The sequence below is a fragment of the Lepisosteus oculatus genome, chromosome 10 (assembly GCF_040954835.1).
Source record: "Lepisosteus oculatus isolate fLepOcu1 chromosome 10, fLepOcu1.hap2, whole genome shotgun sequence".
NCBI lineage: Eukaryota > Metazoa > Chordata > Actinopteri > Semionotiformes > Lepisosteidae > Lepisosteus > Lepisosteus oculatus.
The window spans coordinates 35,015,538-35,038,223 of NC_090705.1; the positions used below are offsets into that span (position 1 = coordinate 35,015,538).

A 22,686-nucleotide genomic window follows, 5' to 3' on the forward strand; every position below is an offset into this window, starting at 1 on the left:
ACAGGGCTTTGAAATATGATACAAATAATAAAATATGTATACATATGTTTTTGAATCAAACTCTTTCCCTCTGATTAATGTAAGAACTGCTTGTAAACTGTTTATGATTCAAAGAAAAACATTTAGTTTTTTAGATTTCTGTCACAAAATGCTCAATATATAGAGTACATTGTGATATATCGTGTACATAATGTACATATAATAAGCACAATGCATTAACTCATATGTTTATTTGAATTATGAAAACATAAATTCATCCATTATTAAAAAGTCCAAAATACTAAAAAATATAGCAATCTACAGTCTGGCCAAAATAATTTTAATTCAGTTTAATCATCTGTTTATTTCAAATAATAACAGTATATATATAATTACAATTTTGAATAGAACAATACAGAGTACTCCCCAGATTTATTCATACATTTGGTGAAAAGGAACAAAAACTGAATATATGTACTGTATGCTACACTGCAAATTTGATAGCATAGTACAGGACAAAGCTACTGCACATTTGTCATAGGTTTCTGAATTCCAGACAATATACAAATGTAGAAATCTAGAATGTGTGAGGTTCAGTGGTGTCACAATTCCAACACGTGATCACTTTTTTTTGCAAGATGCACTACTCTACAACACTGTTAGATGGCACAACAAATCCTTAAAGTACCACAGCAGTGTGTGGTTTTAAGAAGAATCTGTAAAATATTAACTGTTTGTTAACCCAATAGTGTTTTCCTGTGCTAATTATACTGTATACAGTACATACTAGTGACAATTTCATTAAATATAATGATTACATTGTTCAGACATTGAAAATGGGTCATTGAGAATGATTATTTGGCAACTTCTAGCAGCATCTCTGAAAGGGGGAAAGGTGGAGGTGTGGAATTCAAGAGCGTTTCATAACATCAGTAATCTTAAAGCTTTGCTGCTTATTGGCTTTATAATGACACTTTGAGATGTGATGGAAAATTAATTGTCAATAAAACCACTAGCCCAGCTAGAATGAAACCATCTGAAACATCTGACACAACACAAGTGTCATATAGTGATCTGTTTTAAGCTGTGAAGGGCAGAAGGAGGTGTGCCAGTTTGGACACTGCGTATACTGCGTTGTGATTTCTGCTGATGTGAGTTTTGACACACATTCTAGATAATTGCATCTGTAGATGTCACATTTGTTCACATTTCTAATTATTTCAAAATAAAATCCAACCTAAAAATTCTACAATAACAGGCTCATTGGAAATGCATTGTAAGCCTACTGAACTATTTTACATAGAGACTACAGAAGCTTTTGTATTTCTCTGGGATATTAAAGACGGTTACATACAGAATACATTTAGCAGTATTATATATCATCATGGTTAAGATCTGAGACTGCAAGCAAATGGACATTGACCTCCACATGTTGGAGGATGATTATGAGAATTCACAAAAAAAACCTCCATCAACCACTTTACGATATAACGTCTATTATTAAGACATTGAAGCCTGTAGATACAGGGGTATAGTGGTTCAGGAGGCAACTGTAAATTCAAAGACAACAGCTGGAGATATCCAATACAAACTGCCTTCCTAGGATACAAAGTGTCAAAAATTATCATTCAGCATCACCTGCATTGTCATGAATGAATGGATTGGTAGGAAGGGTCATAAATATTGTATTTATGGTGATGTCAACATACAATGGTAGTTGTGTGTTTTACATGAATGCCTACATTATTATTCTTTTTTCTTCAGGGCCTAAGAGGATTACCTGGTGTTGCTGGTCCACAGGGTTCACCAGGGCATAATGTAAGAACACTTAATACAATGACTAGATAAAAACATTAAAAAATGCAAACAACAGACAACAGACAGATGATCATTCAAACCATTTAGCTTCTTTGTTTGCAAGACGTGTATTGGTCTGTAGACCTAACACTGCTGTCCCTGAAATATAATATACTGTATCTTGAACATACCTGGATAGTTTGTTTCATACACCAATAATTATTTAATAATACATATATTATATTTCATATATAATTATTCATTTATGTACAGTATTATAAAACAAGTTATATATAATATTAATTAATACTTTTATCAGGACACCTTATAATAGTCTTTTTGAAGAGTAGAAGTTTCAGTCTCTTTGTTCTGTCTGTATTTCCTTAGTTTCAGAAACTGTTTTCAAAGGTCCTGTAGCATTAATATGCTTTTTGCAATGTTGCCATTATAATTCTATACACGCTTCCAACAATTTTGTACAATTTTAACAGAACATATATTTTCTGTCCAGCTGCTATTATTATGGTTAAATATGTTGAACTACAATATGTTGAAATCTAAAACAAAAGGACAAAAAACATTACAATGTTTTTCTTAGCATGATTCAAATGACTTTGCATGATTTTACTGATTGTGTTCATATACTTAAAACTTAACATGACTTAAAAGGACATACATTTATAAATAACACTCAAAAGTGTTATTTATAAATGTATGAAATCACAAATTAAACTATTTTATTTCTCTGAGTTTTATGTGTGTATTTATGTGTGTTTATACAGTATTTCTTTTATGACAGGGTTTGCCAGGGAGACAAGGTGACAGGGGTCCCCCAGGAGAGCCAGTATGTATTAAATTTCACAGTATAAAAATACAATGCTGTTTGGTAGCCACTCAATCTGTAAATACAAAGAGTTTCACAGTAATATGTAACAAATCTGGGATGATATGGCTTAATGTACACCACAAGCCCTTAAGAAACAATGCCTTTAAAATGAGTTAAAACACTTGATCAGTATATGCAAAACTAATGTATACAATAAGATTGTTGTTTGTTCTTTCTACAGGGAAAAGCCGCAGAACTTTCTGAAAAAGATCTTTCAGCTTTCCTTAAGGTGAGGACAACATTGAATTAAAGTGAGGTGTTAGACTGTTTTTTTTTTTCAAGAAAAATAAAATAGATGCACAAATGCTTTACACTGAAAAAAGCTAGCTTTTCACGCTCACAGCTTTCTTTCAATATATGCTTTGGCTTTTTTTACACTTTCTATAACTATGTTTCATGTACTGTACATCTGAAGCCTGGAAAAAGACCTTGTTCTGGGAAATTAGGAAAAGGAAATTATTGTTTTTATTTTTTCTTTCTCACCAGTGATGTTAAAATATTCACAAACAATTGGCTCCATGAAAGAGAATATTTTTATTACATTTTCTGCTGCAGGACCTATAGTAGAGATTTTAACATTTTTGCAGGGCACCTGAGTAACAAACCTGCCAAAGACACTCATTCAGACCAGAGATGAAACTTTGTGATACTGGGAATCTTATGATTTAAGTGGAGGCACACAACTTACTCAGCACTGTTAGGTATAGGGTTGGGAACAATGGTCATGTTACAAGATGACTGTGACTGAGATACTGGGAATCCTATGATTTACTGTAGGTGTAAGCACACAATTTACTCTGTTAAAGCACTGTTAGATATTATGGTTGGCCAATGTTTTCTCAACTCTCAGTGGAACAAAGATGAAAGGCTTGATGGGTGGGCAGACACCTCCTCATTTCCCTTTCTTGTCTACAGCAGTTTTTGCTGAGAGTTGAGATGTAACTGGGTTTTCTGAATTGGAATGACACATGATAAAGTATATTTGGAGAGAAAAATATTGAAAGAAGCAAAGACAAGCTCAGAAAACAGTGAAGCACAAAACGTCTTTGTAATTAAGAATGCTATCTATGTATAGGATTCCAGTCCTTATGTTTTACAGTTGTGTTGTTTCAGGATATGTGTAAAGATTGTCCACCGGGACCTCCTGGGGTGCCAGGTATGCCAGGTTTTAAAGGAGACAAAGGGCCAGCAGGCCCTCCAGGAAAAGATGGTCGAGACGGGTACCAGGTATGAGAAGTGCTACACTATAAAATCTTTTATAGTTTGAGGTGGAAGGTGTTTTTCTTTCACATTTTCAAAAGGGAATTGTATTTAATAAAATTTAACCTAAAATATGACCTGTTTAAAACTGGCACATTAAAACACAGGATGTAAAAGGAGCTTCAACAGGTCCATGATTAATTTGTTTCCTTTATAAACACACAGGTTTATGTTTTTTTGATTGTTGTTGAACAATACTTTTCATGACTGTTAAATTTTAGATTTTGGACTGGGCTTTTTAAAACAAAATTAAACACAGAATCATGAATACAGTATGGCCATTGGATTTTAAGCATTTCTTTTTAGCTTAGTTTGAAGCAAAAATACAAAATCTTAAATACCATTTAATTACTTTTTTTAGTTTCATTATTAGTAGAATTGTTTGTGACGTTTGGAACAAAAAACTGGCATTCTGAGCAGAAGCATGCAGACTCCCCCTAGACATCGAAATTGTTGGCATTAAAAACAGCAAACTTAGAACGGTAATTCTAAGTTTAGAAGTGGGGATTACAGAGAAGCTGGATACTGCAGCCTTTTACTGGAGGGTACTTATGTAAGAAATATGATTATTGTAATAGAAATATAATGGGAACAAATCAACAACAACAATGTTCTTTATTTGTTTTCAATTCATAATTATTAAATTAATATTATTAATATGAATATTATGAAATAAAATCAAATAATGGGACATTTAACATTCTTCACGTTAAGTTTTGTCACGTTAGTATTAGTATTATCAATATAGAATCATAAAATGTGGTTATAATTCCTCTGCTACAGCCAATAAGCAAAACACTATACATTAACATAACCACTCCCAAGGGATTTTTCATTTATATAGACATTTTATTTTTTTCCCTTTGCAGTTGCTACTAAAATACTATTTCCCTTCAATTTGCCCTGTAAATTAGCCATTTTCTACTGTATTATGTATTGGATATAATAATATATAAATACACTACATCTGTTTTACACAAGGTAAATTTGAGGTAATGTGTCATTTCATTTGTTCTATGTTTTCTTAGACAAAGTACCTTAATAAAAGAGCTATCCTTAATTACAGGGACCCACTGGGCCTCCAGGTCCCCCAGGGCCACGTGGGATGGATGGCATCAAGGTAAGTTTTCATAAGCTCTGATCCAGATGTGGCAGTCCACTATAAGAGTGTACTGTATCATGGTCCCAGAAAATTGCATTATCTTGAAAATACTGTGCAGTATGTGATATACTCTATGTATGGTGAAATACAAGGCATACTGTAGATCAGCATTTCTAAAATATATTTTATTATACCAAAGAAAACTGCAGTATGGTTTGCACCAGGATCAAAGATACTTAATACAGCAAGTTGCATTATTCATAATTTCATAGTCTTGCATAATGTTTTTTCTTTGTGTCACTGTCTTCATCTCGCTTTGTCCTCTACCTAAAAATAAACAGATCATATCCATTTAATTAAATGTTCCCTTAAATTATGGGGAGAAATATAATCATAAATGTGATTATTTTGATTGTTTGGCATTATTTTTAAGCATTTACCAGTTTATAGCTTCTAAAAGCCTCTATATTGATTTTAGGGCTGCTTTCTTCTTCCACAATAATTTCAAATTGCTTTACTTGAAAACCAAAACAAGGTTCAGTGGCTGGAATGTATAAGCAGGCATAATGCTTAATTTACACAATTTATCTTCCTGCTCCAAAGACGTGAAATGTGTGATATCAGATTGTATATTATAACTAAGAGCAATGTTTAGAGGTGCGGGAGACTGAAATGCCAGTCTTAGAAATTGTCACTCTAATTTTATTGCATGTTTTCTCAACAGGGTGGAAAAGGGGATCGCGGACCTCCTGGTGAAGCTGGAGAGAAAGGTGAAAAGGTAATATTAAAAATATTAGTCATACAAATATGATGAGATGATAAATGTGAGTCATGTGCTGCTGAACATGATGTAAAGCTTCTTAATCGTGTCTATGTATTGTTATTCAGGGATTACCAGGGGCTCCTGGATATCCTGGGGCAGCGGGATTACCAGGGCAATCTGTAAGTATTCCCTCCTCAATTTACCTACTGTAGTAGCTGAAACTGTCACTAGTGCAAAATACTGTATACTACATTTCTGTGAAAAGACAGATTGTAAGGAGTTCAATCGTCAAAGTGGTTATGACTGAAATTGGGACAATTATGACTAAAATTGCCCAACTAGGACTGAGGGTGTACACTTAACATAATGCTACTGATGTTGGGAGAACTTTGACCAGTTTGGGTTAAATTGGAATTTAGCACTGTGCTTACTCTCGGGACCTGCTGGATGAAATATCTTCCATTAGACACTACCTACAGTATCTCTTAAGGCACTTAAACTTCCAGCATGCAAATAGTAACTAGTTCTGGCAATTGAGGCATCAGAGGAGTTGAGTTGAGTAAATGTTGCAGGATTTCATTCATCACCTGTGGCTCAGGGGCTGCAACCATCGAGTTTTGTCTTTAACATCTAGTGGTTCTGCTGTTTATGGGTATATTATAGAAAATAACTACCAATAGTAAATAAAAAAAAACATTCATCTATTTTCTAACTGCTTCTTCCAATTCAGGGCTGTAGAGGCCAGAATCTGTCCCAGCAAGCAACAGGTGCAAGGCAGTGGGCAACCTGAATAGGATGCCAGTCACACACACACTCACACCTAGGGCCAATTTTACCAGAAGCCAATTAAGATAGTAGTATGTCTTTAAACTGTGGGAGGAAACTGGAGCACCTGAAGGAAACCCACGTGAACATGTGGAGAACATAAAAAATCCATACAGGTAGCACCCCAAGTTCACAATTGAGCTCAGGTCACTTAGTGCAGTGAGGCAGCAATGCTAACCTCTGTGTCACTGTGCCACCTGCTTATAGAAATAGAAAATACAAATTTACTAGTCGGGCCTTTCAGCTAATCTCAACTCAGAAAGTCATTGGAATATCAACTGTTTACAGTAATATTTTCATTAAGGTTCAAAAGAGAAATGTAGAATGCGCTCAACCATACACTTCATACATTTCATTTCTTGCTTTTATGTATGGGCTGCAAGAACATATTAAGGGCTGCAAACAAAAGAAAACCACTCAGCTCATCTAGTTCAGTTGCTAATGGATCTGAGGATCTTATCCAACCCGTTCTTGACAGAAGCCATTATATTGACATCAACAACATGGCTGGGTAGCTTGTTGTAGACTCCCATATCCATTTGTGTGAAGCACAGCCTCCTTTTTTCAGTTGTATGTCCCGCAGTGTCTGCTTGTAACCTTCACTTCATGCTTCACTGTTGATTTTGAAGAAATCCATTGGGGTTAATTTTGTCGATGCCTTTGAGGATTCTTCTCTTCAGTACACACACCTCTGACTATGTTTGTGTGATTTTTTCTTTGTTCTGTTTTGGCTAAAAGCCTGTTGTTGTAAGGTCGCGTTCAAGGCCACAGTGAACCAAATCTTATTTTGTTTCTTGTAGTTCAATGAAGATATAGAGTACTGTAGTAATCTATGAAACATTTCAGTTATTATTTGAACATGCTTTTGCAATACACAGATAATCAGTGTCATGCTGATATTTATAATACTGTACAGCAACCTCTTTATTTTCAACTGTATATTTGTGTGTTGTTTTTACAAATGAGGAATAAAAGTTTTTTCCCAGTATTTGAGAATCATGTGAAATAAAAAACAGCATTCTGGAAGTGTTTAATACAGTAGCAAAACAAATGAACTAAGATGTTCATAACTGCAATTTAGTATAATTACCGTTATTTCCTATATTTATTTCGTTATTGTATGGTCTTGAAATATACAGTATCTTGCTTTTTAGACTTTATATTATTTAGATACATGTAAGGATGGTTAAGATACCAGTCAAATAATACCAAAGTCAAATAATCTATAGTATCACTTGTAACAATCTATGTTTATAGTACTGTGATTTAAAACTAATAGAAGGAGTACTATCTATGGTAGATACGGTAGACATCTTTAAGACGTTCAGGTTGGTAGCTGCGTCAGCATGCGTAGGCTGCAAAGGAACACGTAATAGTTTTATTCTATGCCGTAAAAAAGAAGAAAGAAAACACAACGTTTCGGCTGTGGAGCCGTGGATCCATGGAGCTTACACCTGAAGAAGGCTCCACGGCCGAAACGTTGTGTTTTCTTTCTTCTTTTTTACAGCATGGAATAAATCTTTAAGAAGTGACTTGTTTTGAAGCGGATAAAGTTTTTGTCTTTTCTCTTAGGGAGCAGATGGTAGCCCAGGACCTGCAGGTCCACCAGGAGCTCCTGGGGAAAAGGTAAGAACACATACAGTAGCTGAGTTCATTTATTTACAACCCAATGTACCACAGTGAAGACAGCAGTTTCTGTGTTGATGTAACCATGGTGTTATGTGTTACAGTATATAGTAAATACGGTTATGTATATAAATATGGTGTTATATACAGGATATATTGTGTCTAATTTCAGAAATGAAACAGATACACAGTTGCTGTAAATTATACATTTATATTAAATTTATGCCTCTCTAAGCTCTTTCCTTCAATTGTCGGAAATACTTTTCCCCAGAGAATAACAGACCTATGCTTATTTTAACATAGACAATATAATTGGCATGTTTGGCAAACTAATACAAACCACAGATTCAAATACTTCATCTGTTTTCAGGATGTTAGTCAAGAAACAAAAAAATGTTGTTTTTTTTTAAGATTAGTGGATTAATGCAACCTAAACAGTAAAAGTCATAAATTAACCAATATGGTTTTACCAGGGTAAAGAGGGTCTTAAAGGAATCCAGGGGCCACCGGGACTACCAGGTTTAATGGTGAGTTAAGGCATGTTTTTACAATAATCTTTTGCAGAAAGGGCAGATATTATCCTTTTCACTGATATATGTTCAGTATGATTTGTACAGGAGCAAAAGTATGTGTATTTTTTTTCACAGGATAGGTAATATCCCTATAATTGGATTAGAACAGTGCAAATGTCAGTGCTGAATATTTACTACTGATTTTCTGCCTTAGGGATAGAAAAGAAAGAACTAATGAATTTAACATATTAATCAATGTAATATTCAATGATGAACCATTACAGGAAAGCAGTGGAATTTTGCTCTGCACTGATTAGTGTTTATAGCGGGTGACATTTTGATATAGTGGCACCGTAATCACATGATGAGTAATTGCCTGGGGTTAGCGAAGTCAGAATTTAGAAGTTGTTGATAGCACTGGGGAATGAATTCTAATTGGTCTGAGATGCCACTGTGACTGCTTTTATACTTAAGGCTTACATTACAATTTCACATCAAAACAATCACTACCAATAAAAAGTGTGATTTCAATAATGCCATTCTAAATGTGCTTTCTTCATTCTCTTTCATTCAAGGGATTGGCAGGAAAGAATGGAAAAGATGGCAGTCCAGGAGAGCCAGGAGATCCGGTAGGAAACCATCAGAATCAATATATTTCACCCTATAGCAATGCCTCCTGATGTCCTTGTCTCCTTTATCTTGGTGATACAATCCTGGGTAACTTCTTTTTCATACCTCAGCACTGCTGCAGAATCCTGTTGCTTAGAAACAGGTTGAATTCCTATATTAAAACAGATTTCGAAAGCTCTTCTAAACTATGTCAAATACAGTCCCTGGAAGTGAAAGGAAAATAATAAGGCCAACAGGCCAACTGTATCTTGTACTGCTTGAAAATAGTTCTGTTTTGCTGTCTTCTTGATTTATTATGGATAATCTGAAACAAAAGATCGAATTTCCTCATCTCACTGAAGGTACCTGTGTAATTTGAGCATATCTAATGGACTGGACATAGAGTCAGCGTAGCCTTTATACCAGATAATGCTTAAGGACCATTTGTACTTACAATTACAAATATGATTACAATGAAATGTTTTCATATGTAGGGTGTATTTCTGTCAGCATTGTTGGGACTTTACCACCATTAATGTGTTCCTTGTCTCATTACTAATGTATCAAAACTGATTTGTCTGTATTTATGATCCAAGGTTTATTATCATGGCTACTATATTGTTGGTGGTTTTGTGTGTATTTCTTCAAAGGGTAAACAGGGGGAACCAGGTCCTCCAGGCAGAGATGGAATGCGAGGACTTCCTGTAAGTGTTAATTAAAACAGTTGTTCACCCAGTTCATCTGGATTACAAGTGGTTTAGAGGATGCCGTAGATTATATCTCGTCTTCCATTCTGTTGAATCTGCATTTAGTCTTTGTGTTATTTGCTCACATTCTGGAATTAAATTTATAATGATCCAGAAAAATGCAGAAATTTCATTGTCTAGTTGCATGACATTACTTTGTAAAAAAAACAGTATACTTTACGTCATTCATATAATTTGATCAGTAATGGGATCTAAGAGACTTTTCATTCTGTAAACTACAAGCATTGACTTTGCACACTTTGTTTCTATACAATATGTTCAGCACACATTGTCAAAAGCTGATTGTAAGATGTAATAAACATAAGAACAATTATGCCAAGACATTTTTATTCAGAGATGTAAAATAGATAATTATAAAGAAATGTTTAAAAGTGTTAGGAACAATTCACTGACCTACTGTAATTACCTACAAAACAATGTTGCTTTAAAGCTCAGTTTTAGATGCATTTTCCCAGTATTTTCTTTGAATTCTAGAGAAATGTTAGTATTCTTTTTATACTTTTTTAATAGTTGTTTCTTTCTTCTCCAAACTACATGAATGTCCAAACTCAGTGCCCTCACTTATTCTACATACAGTATGCTGCAGAAATGATTGATGGTACACTAATATATTGGCAACCAAATACTGACTGTACAATGAGACAATAAAGGTTATGTTGAAACCTAAGTAAATGCCAGTTATTAAATACTGTATTATATTTTAATTTAAATTTAAATTAAACATTTTCTGACTTCAAAATAAAAATGACTTTTTTTCCAGGGTTTTAAAGGACACAGAGGAGAACCTGGTCCTCTTGGTCCCAAAGTAAGCTATTTATCTAAATCATTCTAACACTACTGTACACAATTAACAGTGCTGGGAGAAACTATAAGAATCAGAAAAGTACTTTCTATTTCATGTTCTTGAGCCAAAAAAGAAAAACCCATTTCCACTTGGGCTTTGGGAACATGCGCATACCACCTACTAGAATTTGTTCTTTCTGCTAAGGAATCTTTGAGGAACAGATCGGCAGGTGCCCTAATCGGAGAGATGAGTCATGCTATGTTTGTTAATCAGTGTCCTCTGCAGAGGTCTCAAATGAGGCTGATTTTGAAACCTGAAATGAGGCTTTGTGAAAAGAGATGTATTTATTCATGTGCTGAGAATACTAGGGATTTTAAAAATTCTGGCTGTTTCTCAAAGATGGATGAATTTCTAAAATTGCTTTTTGAATAGATATGAGGAAATCTCAAGCTTCCTGGTTTTCAAATAGCGGGTTGCATATTCATGTATGCACTTTAACCTCCAGGTCTCCAATTACTTATTATGCTAATTCGGTTTTGACACCAAATGCAGTATTTACACCAACACAGTTTTGTTAGGGAGAGGGTACACTGCATGTTATGTTGAATCAAAAAAGTTTAAAACTGAATTTCTATTTACCCACTACACTTATGAGCAAACAACATTTCCTTACAATAAATAACTATATTTTTTGCATTTATCAGTATAAATGAGATCCATGCTACCCTACAACCTATTTGATTGCTGCAGTAGTTATTTTCTGCAGTGTATTATATACTGTACATTAGATTTTTCATAGATATATGCAGAATATAATGATAGCTTTTTGTGAAAAAGATAAAGACATTCAAGAGTGTTTTAAATTGAACTTACTGCTTAGGCTATTACTTGTCTTCATTCTTTTAAAATGCATAATTAAAGCAGAATTGAAGAAATTGTAATATTTCAGGGTTCCTTAAGGTACAGCTGGAACAAAGATGGAATATTCACTATCCATCATGAGTATGTGTGGAATACATTTTCCTTGAGTACACTCTAATTACTGTGATAAGCATCTGATTTCCTATATAGATATACAGTATATTATATTTCCATTTTCAAAGCTGAAAGAAAAAAAAGTGGTACCTTATGTATTCTTTTCGCAAGGGTGAAGAAGGAAAAATTGGACACCTTGGACCCCCAGGAAAACCTGGAAAAGATGTAAGTGACCTGCTTCAGTGCTTTTCTACTTCTTTTAAATTTCACTGGCAGCTTTGCCACTTAAACCAAAAGAGTTATACTTTTTAGGGAAAATTCTGATTTGAATTTGAGTTTTTTGTAGCAATCCCTTCTACTGAGAAGCCATATTTATTGGCCAGTTTAGTCTTGATCAATTCATAGTTACATTTTCCTGCAAAACAAAAATGCAAGACTGTCTCATTGGCTGTCTTTCAGGGTGACCCTGGTCGCCCAGGTGCAGAGGGACCCAGAGGACCTAGAGGAGAACAGGTGAGATATTCTTTCAGAAAATGTGAACTTGGGTTTTGCAAAAAGATATGGAAAAGTTACATAAAACTCATCCAGTCTTATTGCTCACTACATACAGTATACAATTCAATGATGATCCCTAGCACTTATTTTGTGTTTTTAAACCCAAAGATCTCAAAATGCTTTACATATAGGAAAAAAAACGTTGATGCTCACTTCAGCCAACATGGCAGCATGGCACCCCCACTACCGAGCAGATCAGTGAATTAATTCAAGTAAATAATTAGAGTAATCTATCCAGCACACTAGAGTTAAAACCCATACTCTTTCAATAAAAGTGCTATAGCAGTAGTTCGGAAGTGAGCTTAATGTGTCTTTTAAAGAGTGGCACCTACTGTACTGTCCCTGGTCACCATAGTAGGGTTTTTGGAAATTCTTTGGAAAGGCTTCTACTAGTCAAGCAACACCACTTGCAACACCAACCTGAGAATGTCGATCCCTGTACTGAAGAATCAATCTTAGGTTTTGACACAACCAAGCTAAAGGATGTAATTGCTCCCATTAGCATTAGTGCAATTATTGCTTTTATACAGTATTAGTGCTGTATGATGACACTGCACGATTGCTTCTGAAACAAGGGTTTCTAAACTTGGTCTGGAACAACCATGGTACTATAAGTTTGATAGGTAACATTGGATGGTCATTTATTAGTTTTCTATAAAGCATGTTCGTATTTCCTCAATCAAATCATTAATTCCTGAAAGATGAATGAAAGCAAGAAAACAACATGACTTTACAGGACCAGTGTTGGACACCTTTGATCTTAGGCTTGCATTTGGTTAAGTCCATCCAGTACACCCGTTTTCTAACCATTTCACCCAATTTAGGGTCACGGCCAAACCAAAGCAACTGGGAGAAGGCAGGGTACACCATGAATAGAATGCCAGCCGATTGCAGGACACATACAAACACAGACATGTGCACCTTCATACCAGGGCCAGTTTTCTCACAAGCCTATGAAACCACAGTATGCATTTGGACCATCCGTACATGCATATGAGTTTATACTGTATGTTGGAGAAAACCAAATCATCTGGAGGAAACCAAAAAGATCATGGAGAGAACATACAGACTCCACACACCCGTGGATAAATACCAAACATGTTTTTTTGTTTCTTTATGATTATTTCTTTCATAATACTATGCAACTATTGTTAAATATTAGTTGGAATTGTATTGTAATTTTAACGAAGAGATTTGGATGTTTTTCATTAGGGTAAAAGTGGCCCACCTGGACCACAAGGAAAAGCAGGACCCATAGGAAATCCGGTAAGTGGAAGATTTAAAATAACCTATGGAGAATTACTTTTTTTTCTGAGCGTTTAATCTTAGAAAGATGCAGCATGACCAAGAGACTTGTTATCTGCTATATCTATATACAGTAACAGAGCTCAGTGGCACTAATCATGTTGCAGAAAGCGGCATCACCCCCTTGAAACCTACTGTAGACAGTTCAAAATTCTCCTAAAAAAGGAGATTCAGTCTTTTGGCATAACAGTTTTCATTGCTTTAAGGGGACTGATATATTATGGATTTCTGCTCACAAATGACTCAAATTCTAATGGGAGCAGAATAGAGCTACAGCAATCACATCTATATTTCAGTCATATCTTCCTTCTCTAATGAGTATGAAGTTGTTTACTTAATAAAACTTCAGTCAAAGAGAGAAAAGTGTACAAATGTATTTCCAAACTTCTCTCTCTTAATTACATCCCTAGATTTATATTACTTATCTTTTTCAAGAGCACTTAATTTATTATAGCTACTAGTAACTGTTAATCAATTGCAATCCTTCCATAGAGTTATCAGTATCAATGTGTCATTTTAACTCACCTGCCACAAAATCATATTTTTCTTTTAATTGTAATTCAGGGACCCCAGGGTCATAAAGGAGATAGTGGAAGCCCTGGACTGCCTGGCTTTGCAGGCCCGCGAGGGCCTCCGGTAAGTAGATATTTATTTTATTTGTAACTTAAACATTCTTTTTTATGTCATTAAGATTTCATGTTAAATGTCTAATAGATTAGATGTCTGACTCCATGTCCTAGCTGCTTGGAGCTTGTCCTGATTTTCCAAGAGTTGTCTCAGTGTCCTGAAAAAAAATCCTAATGTCCTAAATGCAACCTCCAGTTTGGATAAACCCTCTTCTAATTATAGTTTAAATAGTGAAACCAATCACGGGCATTGCAGATCTCCAGTTAAATGCACTAGCTTAATCAGGAAATATCTTAATCACATATAGAAGCAACAACTTGGAAACTATTTCAATATGTATAAAAGCAGAAGTCATGATTGTGTGCTTTAACAGTATTGTGGTAAGGAAGATGGTTCCATATTGTCTCTATTGTTGGAGTCATGGTTATTGGGAATGTGAAATCGCCTCTTTGGTGAGAAAGGAGCCAGGGTTACCCTCAGTGTTAACAGATTAAATCTCATATGACAAATTTCCTGTGATACCTCCTGTAAAAATTGCATGTTCACTAAGTTATTCTTAAACGTGCTTCCCCTCCCCCATCAAGGTTAACCTTTGAGACAACAGCCTGGGGCAACAGCCCACCAACATCTCTTAAATTAAATATGACGGCAAATAAACTGTTATGCTTGCTACTGTATATAGTAAGAATGGAAACATACCAAATGTTTTAATTTGTCAGCCCTTCAAAGTTTAAATAGTACGTCAATGGCTGTACGATGTAACCCATTTATTGAAGTTGTTTGTAACAACGGAGAAGTAAATAAAATCAGTTGCAAAAATAATTGGTTACTGGTAAAGTTTTGAACTCTGAAAATGTGGACTTATTTAAAAAAAGAAATATACTGTATGATTTAGAGTGTACAGATATTCCTTTTTTTGCTATTAGCACAAGCAATCATGTCATAAATAGTATCATAAAACACGTGCATTCTCACATTTCTTGACAGTTGAAAGCTATAGGAATTTTGAATTATGTCTGCCCACAAAAATAAAAGGGAACAAATAACAAGGGAAAAAAATACTTTTTTTTGTCTATGTAGGGACCACCAGGTGAACCAGGCCTTCAAGGAAAGGATGTAAGTATTACTTATTGTGGATGAATTATTCATTTATTTCTTGGGGACTTTATCAGACATGAATAAAATTATTTTTCAGGGCATTCCAGGCAAGACGGGAGACCGTGGGTCTAAAGGAGAAAGGGTAAGTGGAACAGATATTGTAAATACAGTTAGTTCTCAATTTACACAGCAGATGCATTCCTGAAAAAGTGAATGTACTGTAAATAGGGGGGATGTGTCCACTCCCATCCAGAGTTGAACTCCAAAATGAAAACAATTACATTCATTAAGGAAAATGCTACAAATACAGTACGAAACGAGTATTTGTTTTACTAAATATTACATGTAAACTAAATGTTGGAGAGTGTCTTTTTGGTTTCATTTTTTTGGTTGTCACTAGTTAGTGGTGAATGATGCAGAAAATGTATGAGTACTGTGCCCATAAACAAATCTGAGCATCACAACTGTCTTCAGCGATTTTTCTCTCAGTTAACTTTTTCAAAGCCATTTATTTTAGTCTCATTGTAAACATTACAAGTCAGGTTTCCTGATTTGGTTTCCTGAACTGGTAACTGATTATTTAGTAGTCTTATTCAAATTAACATACTAAGAGTTTGTAAACTGAGAACATTTTCAAAGCAGCAGTCACTGAAACTAAAACATTTTAACTAACATGAAAATATCATCCAGCTACTGTGCATCTTCTGAAAGGGGAAATGATTTGTATCGCTGTTTAGAATCACAGACATGTTATGGTTGTACAGTCTTATTTTATTAATGGAAAACTTTGACTGTGGTGTGGTACAGGGGGACTCTGGGATCAAGGGAGATAAAGGGCCCCCAGGGGACAATGGCCTCCCGGGAGAACCCGGACCTCCAGGAAGGAAAGGACACACAGGCATGATGGGCATGACAGGACCTCAGGGGGAAAGAGGGCCAGCAGGGCCCCAGGGGGCACCAGGACAGCCAGGCTTCCCCGGGCCCCGGGTGAGTACCTTATCAATCACTTCAATTTCAGTTCCATTCAAGATGCTTAATTGGCATGACCGATGAGTACAATTAGTGTTGCCAAAGCAAATAAAATTAAATTAAATTAAAAAATAACATGAAAAAAATAAAATAATAAAATAAAATCAACAGACATACAGTATTACAGACATATCATAAAATATTTACATATACTGTTAACATATGGAGATGGGCTTTCTGTTCCTCAGGCACATATTGGACTGCCAGTTTACCTGAGTTCCCTTCTCCCTCCCAGTAGGATTGGGGACCCATTGTGATTCTGGCAGGTGTAGGAACTCTGGGATTAGATTTCTGAATTTAGGGAAGAATATTTCTCTAATCCCAGAATATGTGTCACAGTGCAGTAGGAAGTGCACCTCTGTCTCTATTTCTCCCTGCTGGCAGTGGGAGATCATCTCTCTCTCTAGAGCAGTTTGGAGCAGAGTGTCTCAAAACAATGAGTTGATTTCCAACACTACGTAACAAATGGAAAGGATTCCTTTAAGTCATTAAGAAATTCGCTCAGAATTTGTGCTCAATGTATAAACAGGTAACAGGTTGACAATCTGTGTATTTTTTAGGTGTGTTTATATGCTTGTACATGGATGCTCATTGCATCATGGATCACAGAATAGTCGTCACAAGACAATGTTTACAGTGCTGCAGTTCCACCTAGAATAACCTTAACCTGTTATCATTCACGAAGTATATTTTTCCATTAAACTATTCATAATAAAATATGGGTTTCAAACTCTTGAAACATAAACTTTATACTGAAAGTCTATTATGATATATATGTCTGTACAGGGATTCTGCCACTAGGTTAAATACTGTCTAGTTCATCTCCATCTAGTCTACACTGTTTGCTTTCTTTTGCCAAGTGAAAACAAAAATGGATGGAGCAATTTTGTACAAGAAATGGCACTAGACTACTGAAGCATCCCTGTTAAAGTAATATAAAGAGTAGAAAGCAAGGTGTTTTAAAAGATTCCAAAATGATTAATATAGTGATTTTAAATTACAGGGAGAGTCAACGTCACTGGAAGAAATGCGAAGAATGATCCAAGAGGAATTAGCTAAACAGTTAGATGGTAAGAATAAGAAACTACAGGTGAATGGTTAACATGATGGTGTTTGTTTCTGTAGTGACAGTTTACTTCATTTAATTTTCAAGATTATTGCAATAATAATGTGGATTGCCTCCAAATTAGCTAGAAAATAACCTAAGTAATTATTGTAAGTGATTCTGGACCTGTGGTGTACCGTAATGTAAAAGCAGAGAAGGACACTGTAAAACTGAAATGTATTAATGGGCTACCAATACTTACTATATAAGCCTGCAAAGTGGAAAAACGATTTAATTAATCTACTCAAGACCGATCTCTAGCCACTCTGTTCTTGACATATCTAAAAATACAAAATGCCTAGCTCTTGGGTCTCAGGCTTAGTTCCTGGAGATCCTAGTATCTTCTGGGTTTTTGTATCCACCAGGCCCTCAATTACATAGACAGTCTACTTTTTTAACTGCATGATTTTAATCAGGCTCTGAGGTATTATACAGTAAACGGTACCTTTAATGAAGTGAATGTGTTGTAATTAACTATTAAAGACATTAAGAATGAAAGCATACAGCATATAAGTTTAACTAAGAAACTAATTAGGGAAATTATTTATGGACTATGTGGTCGGCTTTTGCAGCCAAAATGGCATACCTCATGGCTCAGATACAGCCAGCCCATGTGAAGTCCAGTCCTGGCCGCCCAGGACCACCTGGGCCTCCAGGCAAAGACGGGCTTCCTGGGCGATCTGGTCCACCTGGAGAGCCTGGCAGCCCGGGACAGAATGGAGCAGAAGGACCGCGGGGACCAATCGGTCCTAAAGGTATGCAGTTTCATTTAGTCTGACTGAGATACTCTGATGGACAGGGCTGCAACAGTTACTAATGTGGTCTTATTATTTTCAACATTAGGGATGGAATGTTTAACATTTTCCTCAGAAAAAAAAATCTTTCATAAATATTACATTGTTATTACTGTTAATATATCTGTCTGGTGTTTTAAGGCAACCTTAGATATAAAATATTATGGATAAATTCTGTGACCATACAAATGTAATCAGCAAGGCTATTTAGTTGCAAAATAGACAACAGGCATTTACATTGCACAAAAAACAATAAATGGAATATAACACAAATACAATTCAAAAGGTATAATGTTGTGGAATGATGTAGACCATTCTTCTTTGTCATCATTACATATACCTGAAAGCACATTAATTACTTTATTATTTAAGGAGCTCAAGTATAACAGGATGAAGTATAAAACAAGAACTGAAGATATTTCCACATCTTTTGTTAACAGTTTTTACTGATTTTTTTGTACTACTGTAGCATTATGCTAACCTGAGGCCAATCTCTCTTCAGGTGAAAGAGGAGCAAAAGGTGAAAGAGGTGAAACTGGCATCGGGCAGAGAGGAGAGATTGGTCCTACTGGTCCAGCAGGTATCTCCCTGGATTTCCTGGTGTTGTTTTAATTCTTTACAGAACGTTTTAAAATACGATTACTGTGTAATATCACCGTGAAAGGGGGTTTATCTTTCTGAAACCGAGTCAATTATGAACACAAACACTTTGCAATTAGTGCTGGCAGACAAAGCCACAGATGGCTCCTTCTGCAAGCCTCACTAGATGAGTCTCTTAGTTACATAAAGACAAGTCATTCATATTCATTTTTCTTTTTTCAAATCCGCAGGTGCACCAGGAGCCCCAGGTTATGCAAAAGATGGATTGCCTGGGACACCAGGGCCCCAGGGAGAACCAGGGAACCCTGGGACACATGGTCCCCCAGGCCCCCCAGGACCCAATGGACAGTGTGACCCCTCTCAGTGCGCTTACTATGCAAGTCTGGCTGCCAGGCCTGCCAATGTCAAAGGCCCTTAAAACACAACTGTGGAGAATAGTATTCTTATGAACTTGGAAATTCAATGAACTCATTTTTTAATATACTCAGTTCTGGGGTTTACAAGCCAAGACTGCTGCCGGTCAGATATTTTTTTTGTGTCAGATATTTATCTTCATTGTCAGGGATTATTATTAAAATGATATAAAAAAGACGTGTAAAAAGGCAATGTCATAAAAGAGCAATTCCTGTGGTCTCAAAACCATGCCACGACTGTTTGAAATATCTGCTGGTTCTCATCCGGGGATAGTGTTGGCTTTGGATTCAAATGTGAGCATTTCTGAGTGGGTTAAAATTGTCCCAGTGGGATTATGTATTTCTTCTTTGATGATGGAGAAATTGCTTTGGCTCTGGGATAATTGCTGATCGAATATTTTTTTTAATATATATGTAGACTTATCTGTAATTTTTATTTAGGTTTGTGAATGAATATAACTTGTGGCTTTTTTCCTTTTTGTTTTACCTTAAAATGACCTTACATTCTGATTTATTTCTGTTAAGAACATTTAAGATTTAAGATCACCTCCTGTGTTCTTCATTCTCATGTAAAATCCCACCTCAAACTTCTTATCATTAAGCATTAAGGAAAAGGAAAGGAAAAATTCACAGGACTCATGTCATGTGACTGTGTCACATGAGACATATGTGGGCCTTATTGAAGTCTTTTGTGACAAAGCAATTATGATTATCAGTCATTAAAAAAAGCTACAGCCTGGTTAGTCTTGCATGGTAAATTGAAAGATATTTATATGAATTGTATTCCTTTTTTAATTTCATAGTGGATGCACATCCTTGGGAAAAAAAAGTTAACTTTAAGTGGACACAGTACTGTATATGTAGAAGTCCTAACAAACAAACAAACAAACAAACAAACAAACAAACAAACAAACAAACAAACAAACAAACAAACAAACAAGACCACACTGGTTCAATGGGGGAAATAAGATAAATAACAAACGCCAGCCCACCATAGCCTTTTATACATGTTGGATGCTCTCTGAGTGGTTTATTGACTGATCACCTGTGCAATGAGAACAAAGCATGTATCTACATTCTAATCTTGGAAAATCAGTCAATCAGGCAAGGAAACCAACACTCAAGCTGCTCTAGGTATTTAGGGTAGGGCATTAAATTACATTGGCCTAACACACTTGTATTCTCTTATTACTCTTATTATCTGTGTCTCAAATGCATTTCTTCTTTTCTCTTTTTCTTGTATTGCTAATGTATTGCTTATTGTAGCAAAACAACATCCAAAATTGATTCTGTATGCGATTACTTAGCATGGAAAATGATTCTAGCAAAGGGGGTGACAGAAATGCAAATAAAAACAGATAGGACATGCAGCAACCTAGAAAGAAAATAGTAAAGTACAGATTATAAAAATTTCCTTTTTAATTTTAAGGCACTGTTTGGAAATATTAACTGTCATACTGAAGAAAGAGCACTTGACATCCCCCAGATAGGGGAAAGGAGTTCAAAAAGCTTTTAGAGAAACTGGCACTGATATGTACTATATCAGAAGTGTAATGAAATGATTTATCCCCATTCACATTGACAAAATAAATAAATCAAATAAAATCATGTTAAAGCCCCTTTTGAATTATTAGTGGTTTCATAAGAATACTTTTTTGAAAGATGTATCAGTTGATCACTAAATTAGTTAAAGAATTATATTCCATTATTGATCTATTACTCAAAGTATACACACTGTCCATTATTAAATTCTGTTACCAAGTATTGCTACATACTGCATGTTACAAACCTTTTGTCCATTAACTGTAAGTAAACAATCAAATTTAGTTGATATAATTCATATATTTAATATTTTATTTTTGCATAGTTTGATTGTTAAGCACACAGACATTTTCTTACCAGTGAATGATTTAATAAGTTGCTGGAGGAAAGAAAAATGATTATGTTAGATTAATACTAAAGAATAGTTCATACGGAAGCACCTGATGGTATGCTTAAGTAGGTGTTTAATACTCAAAAACATATTTAAATCCCATTTCATAAAGTGCTACTGATAAATAAATCATAAGACCTACTATTAATTATGGTTCAAATGGAGAAAGCTTTCTCAAGGATTTAAAGATTTTTTTTTTCAAATGGAGAAACATTTTAGTGATAAAGTGTATACAGTATATGACTTTCTTGGTGAAATAAATGCCTAATGTGACACCTTATTGAAATGTGAGAAACAAGAGAGAATGTTTTACTTTGGGCAACACCCTGTGTCTGCTCCTACCAGATTTTGGTGCATGTTAAAACAGCAGTTTGACGGTCTATACTTCAGCAAATTACTTTTGCTTTGCTCTGCCTGCTTTGTTCACCTTCTCTGGTGGTATAGATAGAGATCAGTGAAATGTGTCACTGGCTTCAGGAGTTTCAGGATATTTTAGAAAATATTTTAGAGTAATTTGAATCATTACACTTCCACAAGTGTATGCTTGGTTATAATGTTTAGGTTTACAGAGTTCTCAAGTAAGACTTATTTTAAAATAATGTCAAATAAATCCCAGGGGGTCTAATTAAATGATACAAAAAAGTTGGATAATCTCTGAGCCCAGAAAAAAATCTATAATGATTCACATAAGAGTTTTTAGACTGATCTTTAGCACCACGAGAGAAGCTGTTCTAGCTTTTCCAAATCAAAGTACAATATTTTCTGTGTGCATTTCAAGTCAATGTATTACAATTTCTTGTATTCCAATGTAATCCTGTATTACCTTCAGACGGCATTGTCACTGCTCCAGTGTAGTGTTCTGACAGTCTTCATATCAACTAGGGAATATACACTGAATGCTGTAAGATAATAAGAAAGTTTAGAAATAAGAGGAGGTTGTTTGGCCCATCTAACTCCTTTGGTTTTTAGTAACTGATTGATGGAAAGATCCCATCCAACCATTTCTTGAAAGAAGCTAAACTTACAGGTTCAATGAGATGGCAGGGTCATGTGTAACAGCTTCCCACAGCTTTTAGTATAAAGTGCCTCCTGATCTCAGTATTGACTGCAGTTCACTGTAGTTTCCACTAGTCTCCTAGGTTTGAGGTTGAGGTAGTTGAAGTTTACTGTTCCTTTTGAACATGTTCATGGGGTGGACTTTATCAATGTTTTTGAGAATTGTGAATAATTGAATCAGATCCCCTCGTAGTCTTCTTTGTTTAATTAAGTGTAGAACATTTCTTTGAATCTTAGAATGGATCTGGTTGTTTTTCTTTCCACTGACCACAGAGCAGAAAAATCT

General features: G+C 35.2%; 1 protein-coding gene across 1 annotated transcript in view; it reads left to right on the plus strand.

Moving 5' to 3' along the window:
- Window positions 1–21,030, plus strand: part of col22a1 (collagen, type XXII, alpha 1) — a 92,796-nt gene extending 71,766 nt beyond the window's left edge. The window contains exons 43-65 of the mRNA XM_015356827.2: window positions 1,744–1,797; window positions 2,576–2,620; window positions 2,844–2,891; window positions 3,776–3,889; window positions 4,989–5,042; window positions 5,749–5,802; window positions 5,913–5,966; window positions 8,185–8,238; window positions 8,712–8,765; window positions 9,326–9,379; window positions 10,010–10,063; window positions 10,887–10,931; window positions 12,057–12,110; window positions 12,345–12,398; window positions 13,653–13,706; window positions 14,310–14,381; window positions 15,453–15,488; window positions 15,568–15,612; window positions 16,278–16,457; window positions 17,503–17,569; window positions 18,177–18,359; window positions 18,901–18,978; window positions 19,229–21,030. Coding sequence (XP_015212313.2) covers window positions 1,744–1,797; window positions 2,576–2,620; window positions 2,844–2,891; window positions 3,776–3,889; window positions 4,989–5,042; window positions 5,749–5,802; window positions 5,913–5,966; window positions 8,185–8,238; window positions 8,712–8,765; window positions 9,326–9,379; window positions 10,010–10,063; window positions 10,887–10,931; window positions 12,057–12,110; window positions 12,345–12,398; window positions 13,653–13,706; window positions 14,310–14,381; window positions 15,453–15,488; window positions 15,568–15,612; window positions 16,278–16,457; window positions 17,503–17,569; window positions 18,177–18,359; window positions 18,901–18,978; window positions 19,229–19,416 — 1,695 coding nt within the window. The 3' untranslated portion in view covers window positions 19,417–21,030. The remainder of the gene's footprint in view (window positions 1–1,743; window positions 1,798–2,575; window positions 2,621–2,843; window positions 2,892–3,775; window positions 3,890–4,988; window positions 5,043–5,748; window positions 5,803–5,912; window positions 5,967–8,184; window positions 8,239–8,711; window positions 8,766–9,325; window positions 9,380–10,009; window positions 10,064–10,886; window positions 10,932–12,056; window positions 12,111–12,344; window positions 12,399–13,652; window positions 13,707–14,309; window positions 14,382–15,452; window positions 15,489–15,567; window positions 15,613–16,277; window positions 16,458–17,502; window positions 17,570–18,176; window positions 18,360–18,900; window positions 18,979–19,228) is intronic.
- The last annotated feature ends 1,656 nt before the right edge of the window (window positions 21,031–22,686 follow it).